This window comes from Alligator mississippiensis, chromosome 11, assembly GCF_030867095.1.
Source record: "Alligator mississippiensis isolate rAllMis1 chromosome 11, rAllMis1, whole genome shotgun sequence".
Classification (NCBI taxonomy): Eukaryota; Metazoa; Chordata; order Crocodylia; family Alligatoridae; genus Alligator; species Alligator mississippiensis.
In genome coordinates, this window is record NC_081834.1 from 58,540,149 (window position 1) to 58,550,183 (window position 10,035).

The window sequence follows — 10,035 nt, forward strand, 5'->3', positions numbered from 1 at the left end:
TGGCAGGATACGGATCTCCGGCTGCTGCCGAGCGACACAGGCAAAGCCAGCAAAGAGACTCCACCCCCTGGTCCTACCCTGGTCCCACCCAGTGGTGACACGGTGAGTGGGGTGGGGGCTGGACCCTGCTTGGCCCCTAGACTTCTCAGTTTCCCCTAGCCTCTCTTCTTACCTGCTGCGCTTGCCCCCCCAGCTGGACTCTGGCCCCCGTGACTGGGAACTCCTGGCGCCCCCCAGTGAGCCCAAGGCCTCAGCTCCTGGCCCAGGCTCTGGGCCCCATGGACTCCCCGCAGAGACCCCAGCGTTCTCAGGTGGGGGCTGGAGGTGGCAGGTTGGCAGAAAGCAGGGGTGGGGGAAGCTTGGGGGCTGTGAGGGTGGCTGGGATACATTTATGGGGTTTGGGGGGCAAGTTGGCAGGGTTGGGGGGCAGTGGAGGTGATTGGAATCAGATTGGTAGAGATGAGAGGGCTGGTGGGGGTAGGTTGTCAGGGGTGAGACCGGAGGCAGGCTGGCAGGAGTAGGAGCAGGGGGGTTGTGGGAGTGGCTGGGGGCAGGTTGGTGAGGGGGCATAGGGTTAGTTAGGTAGGCTGGTAGCTGTGGGTGGGGTAGCTGGGCAAACGTGGGGGTTGTTAAATGACTTGGGCAGGGCAGTTTTGGGAGGGCTGAGCCTGACCCTTTGCGATCTTGCTTGTCCTTGTTGCCCCACCCAGGTGAAAGGGGGCAAAACCAGCGCCTCTATCCTGAGCTCTTCTACAGCAACCAGGTTCAGGTAAGGTCCCTGATTTGGTGGGGAATATATATGTGGCACATGATAGTTGGGAAATTATGGTATCTCTAGATCCTATTGGCTACAGTTCTGACACCCTCTCACCCCCAGGTGTCCAGCACCCCTGTGGACTCCCAGCTGGGAAGTGGCAGCAGTTTCCGCCCGGGCACCCCATCGCTAAACCCATACAGGTGAGAGCTCCCCACAGAGCCAGCTGCAGTCCCTGTCCCCATTACACCCAACCTAATACCTCTGTGTGCATCTCCCGCAGGTCGCAGCCCTTGTACCTCCAGCCCAGCCCAGCACCCGCCTCGGCGCCCACCCCAGTACTGCCTGGCTCGGCCCTGCTGTCGGGGCTGCCACTCAAGGGCCCTTTCATGGAGTTCCCAGCCCTGCCAGGGCCTGAGCTGGCCAAGCTACCAGGGGCTGGGCTGCTCTACCCACCCGCCCCCTCCTTCATCTACAACCCACCCTTCTGCAGCAGTCAGCTGCCCCCTGAGCAGCCCTTGCTCCAGGTCAGGTCTCCAGGGGCCAGAGTTTGGGGTCTGAGGGGCGGGGTCTGGGTTAGAGGGATGGGGCTTAGGGCATAGTATGCAGAGTTTGAGGGTGGGATTTGGTCCCAAGTGTGGAGTTTGAGTTTGGGGCAGGGCCTGGTCCAAGGTGGGTGGAGTGTAAAGGTTGGGGGTGCAGCCTAGGCTGAGGGTGCCAAGTTACTGGGTGTGGGTGATTTCCATAGGTGGGGGAGCAGAGCTTAAGGTGAGGGTAGTGGGCAATTGGGTGTGGGAGATTTATGTAGGGACCAGGCAGTTGGTGGGGAGGGAACCTGAGGCAAGGGGGTAGAGCCACTGTTGTCACTCAGTAGGCTGGGTTATGGGGAAAGGGGTGGGGCTTCAAGAAGGGGGAGGGGCAAGGAGGAGGGCCATTGGGTCTGGATGGCTTCTGTGGGGGAGTAGTTGGTGTGGGTGGAGCCTGGGGAAAGGGGTGGAGTTTGGGGGGGCAGAGGAAGGAGGTGGGGCTGTTGGGGGTGGGTGATTTTTGTAGGAGACCATGTGGTTTGGGGGTGGAACCTGGGCAGGCCCACTGGATGTTGCATTGCTATAGGCTGTTGTGTTATGGGAAGGGGGCAGGGCCTCAAAGGGGTGGGGTTTGGGACATGGACAGGACCATTGCACGTGCATGGGGGTGGGAAGGTGGGGCCTCAGTGAGGGGTGGAGCTGTTTGGTGGTTTATGGATCTGTGAAGTGGCTGGCAGGGCAGAGTCTGGGGAAGGTGGTAGAGCTTGAGCAGAGGGAGGGGATGGAGAACAGCTGCATGGGGGTGTAGTCTAGGGCAAAGGCTGCTGGAGCTACTAGCTTCTATAGGGTACTGGGTTGTGGGTGGGGTGAGGCTTGGAGTGGCCTCAACCTCTGACTGCCTTCTCTGACTCTGGCTCCACCTCCAGGTGCGGCAGGAACTGACACCCCCCTCAGACTTCTACCCGGGTGCCCTCCCCCAAGGCAGCCAGAGCAGCTTCCTGCCCCCGGCTGGCCCCACCCAGCAGGTAGTCTTTGCCCCCTGCTCTGCCCTGTCCCTTCCAGGCTGAACCCCCTCCTCTAACCCCGCCTCCCTCCCGCTATGCAGGTGTTGCTGCCCATGGTGGACTTCAGCTCAGGAGGGCCAGCACCAGGGCCTCCACCTCCACCACCACCCCCCATGCCCCTGGTGCCCCTAGCCCAGGCCCTGCGGCCCCCACCAGGGCAGTTACCGCCTGGGCGCCTGGTACCCTCGGCCGTGAGGCCCTTCCCACCCGGTGTGGGGCGCGCCGAGGTACCAGGGCAAGGCTGGGGAGTGAATGTGTGGGTGGACTTGTTTTGGGGAGGCTTATGGGAGTAGGGGTAAATGTGGGGCTATAAGGAAGATGTTGGGTGTAAGGGTGGGGGCAGGTTTGTGGGGGCAGATGAGGGAGTTTTTTGGCGGGAGGGATAGTTCTAGGGAGGCCTGTGGGGGGCAGGGGCAGGCTTCAGTTGAGTGCAAGTGGGGGGCAGGTCTGGGGATAGATCAGGCTGGGGTTTAGGGGGCTTGGGGTGATTCGGGGGGGAATTTGGGGAGCAGATGGTGTGGAGGCAGGGCTGGGGCAGTTTGAGGTGGGCTGGGAAAGGTTTTGGGGCCCTCCTGACCAGTCTCCCCGCCCCCCACTCCCCAGTTGCATCCTCTGGACATGAAGCAGTTCGAGTACCGCAAGCCAGGCACCACGGGGGGCAGGTGAGTTCGGGGGCTGGTCTGTGGGGGACTCCCATCTTGCTGTTTTTGGGGTTCACTTAGGGGTCCCCTTCATCTTCCTTCCCCCTTATAGTGTCCCCCAGAGGTCCTCTCACCTCCCTTCCCCCTTAAGGGTCCCCCTCATCCTATCTTCTCTCCCTGGCTCTACCTAGGGGTCTTCTCAGTTCTTAACTTCCCACCCTGTTTTGGGGTCCCCTGAAGGGTCCCCCGCCCCCCTTCTGTCTATTAGGTTCCCCCAACCCCTGCTCAGTTCTTTTTGGGGTCCATTGAGGGGTCTGTGCATCTCCCCCATCTCTTTTAGGGTTCACCCAGGGGTCTTTCCATCCCCCCCATCATCTTTTGGTGTCCACTAGGGAGCCCCTGTCCCTTTAGGCTCCATGCAGGGATCTTCTCAAACCCCCCCCCCCCCCATTTGGGGTCCCTCCAGAGGTCTCCTTATCCACCACTTTCTCCCTTAGAGTTTACCAAGGGGTCTCCTGATTTGTTTTTGTTTTTTTTTGGGGGGGGGGGGGGGGTTCTTCCCTTTCCCCATTTTAGGGTGTCCCCACCATTCCCTCTTCAATCTCCTTTGGAGGTCCGTCAAGGGGTCCCCTCATCCTGGGCCTTCTCCCTTGGGGTCCGCTAGGGCCCCCCCATCCCCTTTTCCCATTTGGGGCCTCCTCAAAGGTTCCCCCCACCCCCTCTCCCTTTTAGGGTCCCCCATCCCCTCTTCACCTCCAGCCCCTTTGGAGTCCATGAAGGGATTCCCTCTAGGGTTGCACAGGTAGAGAATTTTTGAGCTGATAGCAATGGCCAATTTTTAACTAACTGTTTTGGCCGATACTGATCGGATTTCATTATGCAGCCAGACAGCTTGGAGAGCAACATCCAGCTGGTAAGTCTGTTGTGGGGGAAGAGGGAAGGGGCATGTGGGGGGAAGATTGAGGCCCCTGTGGTGAAGAAGGGTGTGGGGCAGGGGCAGACACTGCACAGTCGGGGCAAGACACAGGATGGAGTCGTGACTTATTTGGGGGGGGGCATGTGCCCCTGGACCTGTACGTGCGGTGGGTGGACTGCTGGTGCAGGCTGGAGCTGGGTTGCACCAGGCTCTTCCCGGTGCAGGGCTGGGCCAAGCTGTGCTCGGGGCGGATGGCGGCGCTAGAAGGGGGCTGGGGGGGGAGGGGGCTTCAATCACCCCAAAATTCACCACCGCCACCCTCCCTGAGCGCAGCCTGACCCAGCTCTCCACTGGAAAGAACCCGGCGCTGCCCTAGCCTCCAGCAGCAGCCCGCCCATGCCCCATGTGCAGATCCAGGGGCACATACCACCCCCCATGCCCTCCTGTGAGTCAAGTAGCAGGAGGAGCTGCCTCCCACTCGCACCCCTCACACAAATCATTCGGGCTCCATCCCACGCCTGACCTGGCTGTGCAGCACCTTTCCCAGCCCCACTCCCTTCCTCACTGTGGGAGCCTCAAATACGCCCCCATGCCCCGTCCTTCCCCCCTCACCCCTTCCCCCACAACCGACTTACCCATCAGACGCTGCTCTCCATGCTGCCGGGCTGTACTCCTAACACTTGCATGCTGTGTTGCAGCTGAGCCCGTGCACAGGGCATTTATCCGTGACATTATCAGCTACATCAGCCAAAAAAAGCTGATTTCCAGTGCAGACAGTTCCCCTCATGTTAGTGCCAACCTGGTATCAGACAGATTTACTGGTGCACCTCTAGTACCCTCATCTCCTTTGGGGTCTAGCAAGATGTCTTTGCATCCTCCCCTTCCCTTTGGGGTTCCCCATCCCCCCACAGGGGGTCCCCTGGGTGTCCCCCATCTCCCCTCCCCCACTTTGGGGGGTCACCCCATTCATGCTCTTCCCCTCATCCCCCTTCAGACCCTTCACCACCAGGCTGAAGACCCCAGGACCCGGCTATGGGGGCAGCTTCCGGACCCCCCGCTACGACTTCGGCCCGCCGGTGCGTGCTGGTGGCAAGGGGAGGGACCACTGAGGGAAGGGCCGGGGTCAGCAGGTTACTTAGGGAACTGGGGAGGTGGGAAGGGGGTGGCACTTCCTTGGCAAAGGAGTAGGTGGAGCATGGGACAAGCTGAGAGGGGAGGGGCTTGTGGGCAGAGATGGGGTCTCAGGGTTGGGGGAGGGGCCAGGGTGGGGGCAGGGTTTCCTGGGCTGGAGGAAGGGGGCAGTGATGAGGTGGGTGGAGTCTTGTGGATTCTTTCTGATTTGGTCCCCTCTCTTTCTCGACTGGCCCCCTTTCCTTTCTCTTTCCTCTCCCCCCTCCTGATTGGTCCCCTCTCCCTGCAGGTGTCACAGGCGGATGGCCCCCGCTGGGTCCCCCGGCCCTGGGAACGCCCCCCTGGGCGCCGCCCAGACCCTACCCCGCGGCAGCTGCCTCCTGGGGACAAGCCTGACCCCAGCCTGGGTCCCCCCCGCTAAGCTGGGGCCGGGGGGTCACAAAGGGGGTGGAGCCTGAGGGGGACCTGCCCTGTCCAGGCTGCTACAACTGGAATTGCCCTGGGGGGGAGGGGCAAGAGTGGCTTCTCCCCCCCCCACGCCTGTCACGAGCTGCTCCGATTTCCGTGGGGTCATCCAATAATTTGTGGGGGGGCAGGGCCGAGTGTATATAGATATAAATATATGTGTGGGCGGGGCTGGGACTGCAGCTCTTCCCCTCCTCCCAGTGGCTGGGAGGGGCCAGCACCCAGCCCCACCCCCTTCTTTTGAGGCCCCCCCCCCCCCCCTCCAGGCCCTGCCACCCCCATCCAGGGGGTTCAGGCAGGGGCTGGTTTGGTTATAAAAAAAAAAAAAAAGAAATGGAAAAAAAACTGTTGAAAAAAATTAATAAAAGGTTAAAAAATGAAGCCGGTTGGTGGAGGGTTTTGTTTTGGCGGGGGGGGGGGTTCCGGGCTCCCCCTGCCCCCCCAGCTCTGTTCTAATCCAGGAGTTTTTAGGGACAGTCCACCAACTTCTTCATGGGTGGATGAGGGAGCACATTTCTGGAGGTTCGGGTGTAGGATACAGGAACAGAGACCGTTATTGTAGGGTGGTGTTCTTGTGGGGGTGGGGAGGGTGGTGTGGAGAGAAGTGTTGGCAGGTTTTACATTTCCTGTCCCAGCATGGTCTGGATCCATTCGGTGTGCTTTGGGCCATAGGAAGTTTGCTTCTGGTGATGAGCAGGGATCCTGGTTTTCTCTGATTTAAAGAAATCCTGAATTTTTGGATCTAAAAAAAGTAACTTAAAAGTCCCATTTTTCCATGATCAAAATGAAACGCCACCATACCATAGCTATATCCTAGATAGATAGATAAATATAGTGGTGTTTTGGTTTGATTATGGAAAAATGGGGATTTCAGGTTACTTTTAATCTGAACATTGGGGATTTTTTTTTTTTTTTTTTTCCGAGAAAACCAGGAACCCTGGTGATGAGGTTAGTGAGGTTCAGTGCTTGTTTAAAGGCTAGGATGGGTGTTTCTGGGAAGATCTCTTTAAGAATTGAGTCGTCTTCTATTCTGGGTTGCACTTGTTTGAGGATTTTCAGTGTAAGTTCCAGGGAGAAGTGATACGTCTAGTGGGGTGCGATTCATTGGCAGTTCTTCACGTGGTATCCAAGTTGCCCTTTCAAAAGTGCGATCTCTCTCTGGAGCAGTCTCTTTGCTGGGTGAAAGCCCTGCCTGCCTCCACATGCAGCCCCCTCCTAGAGTGCTGGAAGCCCCGCACGGAGCCCACCAGGCCCAATGGCACATGCCTTCACAAACTGCCCACCAACCACACACACCCACACCCCTTTACAATCACCCTACAGACCCCACATGCACACCCCACACCTACCCACACTCCCCCTTCTCCCACATACCCCTTTACAATACCCCCATAAACCCTACATGCACACCTCACATCCCTTCACAACCCCTGCGCACACACACCTCGCATCCCTTCACAACCCTGAAAAAAAACCTACACCTACCCACAAATCCCACACGTACCCACGCCCCTTTACAATCCTGACACACACACACCTTGCATCCCTTCACAACCCCACACCTACCCACAAACACCACACACCCATGCCCCCACACATACACAAATCCCTCCCAGCCATACAAAGTACCTGCATATACATCCATACAGTGCTCAAATAGCGTTATATTTAGTTTGTAAAAGAAAACCCCAAAAGTAATTTTGCATAATTTATGAATTTTTATCTGCATAATTCCCCGGGGGGGGTGTATTGTTTGGAGTAGATTGTGTGAACGAGATGATTTTGAAGTTTTTCTGACGTTCTCCTGCATCATTGTGAAGTATTTGGAGTTCTGTGTACTATTCAGAGGGTTGTAGATGTTCAGTCCTTTAGAGATTATGATGTGTTTCTTGCATAGGCTTAGAAAATGTATGTGGCTGGTGAGTTTTGGCTTCTTTCTTCTTGATGTTGTGAAGTTTCCATTTCGAACAACAAAATTTGATATCTGTTTCTTGGGTGTTGGTTGCAGCCATGTTGGTCTAAGGACATTTAGATAAGGTTCTTTGGATAAATGTGTTATCTTTTTATTAGACCAACTAAATAGTTAGAAAAATTGTTCTTTGCAAGCTTTCAGGCACAAACACCCATCTTCAGGCATAGAGAGAGTCTAATTACTTGACTTCAGCAAGACTTTTGATACAATCTCCTTCACAATATTTTTGCAGGCAAGCTCTTAAAGGGAGTAAGGGCTGAATGAATGGACTAAGGTGGATAGAAAACTGAACGGATCATTGGGCTCAGCAGGTAATAATCAATGGCTTGATGTCTAGTTGGCAGCTGGTATCAAGTGCTGGTTACTGCTGGTACTAAGTGGTGCTCCAGGGCTCAGTCTTGGGGGTACTTTTGTTCAATGTCTTCATCAGTGACCTGGAAGATGGCACAGAGTGCACCCTCAGCAAGGTTGCAGATGACACCAAGCTGAGGAGGAGTAGTAGATACACTGGAGGGTAGGGCTAGGATTTGGAGAGACTGCAACAAATTGGAGGATTGGGCCAAAGGAATCTCATGAGTTTCAACAAGGACAAAGGGCAAAGTCCTGCACTGGGGACACAACCATCCCCTGTGCCGCCACAGGCTGGGGGCTCACTGGCTAGGCAGCAGCTTTGCAGAAAAGGACCTGGGGGTGACAGTGGACAATAGGCTGAATATAAGCCAGCAGTGTGCCCTTGTTGCCAAGAAGGCTAATGGCATCCTGGGATGCATTGGTAGGAGTGTTGCCAGGTCAAGGGAAGTGATTATTCCCTTTTATTCAGCACTAGTGAGGCCACATCTAGAGTACTGTGTTGAGTTTTGGGCCCCCTACTACAGAGAGTCTAGTGTAGGGCAACAAAAATGGTGAGTTGGCTGGGGGACATGACTTGTGAGGAAAGACTAAGGGAGCTGGGTTTACTTTAGACTAAAGAAGAGAAGACTGAGGGGGGATTGAATAGCAGCCTTTGCCTCCCTGACGGGTGGTCTGAAGAGGATGGAGCTGGACTGTTCTCAGTGGGGGCAGATGACAGAACAAGGAGCAATGGGCTCAAGTTGTACCAAGGGAAGTTGAGGTTGGATATTAGGAAGAACTTTCTCACTAGGAAGGTAGTAAAATACTGGGACAGGTTACCCAGAGAGGTAGCAGACTCTCCATCCTTGAGGTTTTTTAACGCCTGGGCAGACAAAGCTTTGGCTGGGATGGTGTAGTTGGGCCTCATCCTGCTTTGAGCAGGGGATTGTACTAGATGTGACCTCCTGAGGTCCCTTCCAGCCCTCATGGTCTGTGATTCTGTTAGGGGCCAGGACACACAGGCTAGTGACCAGGCCTGTATCCCAGACTCCTGAGTCCTGTGCAGCTGCTGCCCTGTAGTGGCAACTCAAGGGAGCAGCAGGTAATGTGGAGCAGGGTGCAGGCTGGCCAAGCTCCTGGACACCTGGGTTCAACCCTGCTGTGTTTGGTCATTGATGCCTGCCTCTGAGAATGAACATTGAACCAAGTCCCAGGGCATGGCAGGGGGCAGGAGGCGTGTTTGTGTCTCTTTTTTTTTTTTACTGGCACACTTTTTATCATGGACTAGTTTTCCACAGCCTTGGGGCTATGAGTGAACTCAGGAGGCAAAGCTCCTTCTACCATCCCCTCTGCATTCAGAACATCCCTAAAGGAACAAACACAGCTGGAAGGAGGTAGGGGCTCTAGATGGTGTATCTGGGCTGAGGGGATATGAGATATGTGGTGCCTTCAAACCAATTGCTTTGGTGGTGGAGGACGTCATTCCGATGGTGGAGGATGGCATTCTTCAGGAGCACAGCAATCGGCGCGTCATTCTCCTGGCCGAGGCACTTGTTCTTGGCCTCCAGGCCCTGCACATACTCTGTCTTCCAATGAAACCAGCAAGCTGCCTCCTGGTACTTCATCATGCACTGCTGCTGCTTCAGCACCTTCATCTGTGGGCAATGGAGGAGTGAAGGGCACTGGCAGGGTTGTGGGGGGACAAAAAAGGCTGTGGGTCAGAAGTGAAGGGCACCAACTGGGTGGGGGGCACTGGGGCTACTCCCCTCCATCTACTGGGTGCAGGCCCCTACCTGCCTGTGGGCTGGGACAATGGTCTTGGGCTTGAACTGAGGGGGCTTCCTGGCAGACCCCTTTAGGCTTTGATTCCTTTACTAGGGACAGACCTGAGCCCCAGGGGCCCAAGAGCATAATGGGCACTGTGGAGGGCCAGTAGGTGGTGTCTCCCACCTCCCTGCGCCCAACCAGCTACCAAGCTCCAGGTGCCTCCCCTGGGGTGCCTCAAATTGGCTGACCCCCTTCCTGAAGCACACCTGTAAGCCTGGGGTAACTGCTGCCACCACCCAGACTCAGGCCCTTCTCTAGGCCCTGTGCTGCCTGGCATGTACAGGCCCTGTAGACCTTGGACTCATGGAGTGCTTCTATTAGCCTGAAGCACAGAAAGTAGTCTCCCTTAGTCGAGTGAAGGGAGCAAAAAGGTTTACCAAATCCCTCCCCCAGCAACTACCACCGAAC

At 56.4% G+C, this 10,035-nt stretch overlaps 1 protein-coding gene across 5 annotated transcripts in view; it reads left to right on the forward strand.

Annotated features, from left to right (window-relative positions):
* The window catches only part of PRRC2A (proline rich coiled-coil 2A), a 31,843-nt gene extending 25,964 nt beyond the window's left edge, over nt 1–5,879 (forward strand). For all 5 annotated transcript variants that reach the window (XM_059714307.1, XM_059714309.1, XM_059714308.1 and 2 more), the window contains 10 exons: nt 7–102; nt 194–311; nt 711–769; nt 878–957; nt 1,038–1,275; nt 2,202–2,306; nt 2,387–2,572; nt 2,949–3,007; nt 4,897–4,978; nt 5,323–5,879. In XM_059714307.1, coding sequence (XP_059570290.1) covers nt 7–102; nt 194–311; nt 711–769; nt 878–957; nt 1,038–1,275; nt 2,202–2,306; nt 2,387–2,572; nt 2,949–3,007; nt 4,897–4,978; nt 5,323–5,454 — 1,155 coding nt within the window. In that variant the 3' untranslated portion in view covers nt 5,455–5,879. The remainder of the gene's footprint in view (nt 1–6; nt 103–193; nt 312–710; nt 770–877; nt 958–1,037; nt 1,276–2,201; nt 2,307–2,386; nt 2,573–2,948; nt 3,008–4,896; nt 4,979–5,322) is intronic.
* Nucleotides 5,880–10,035: the final 4,156 nt, after the last annotated feature.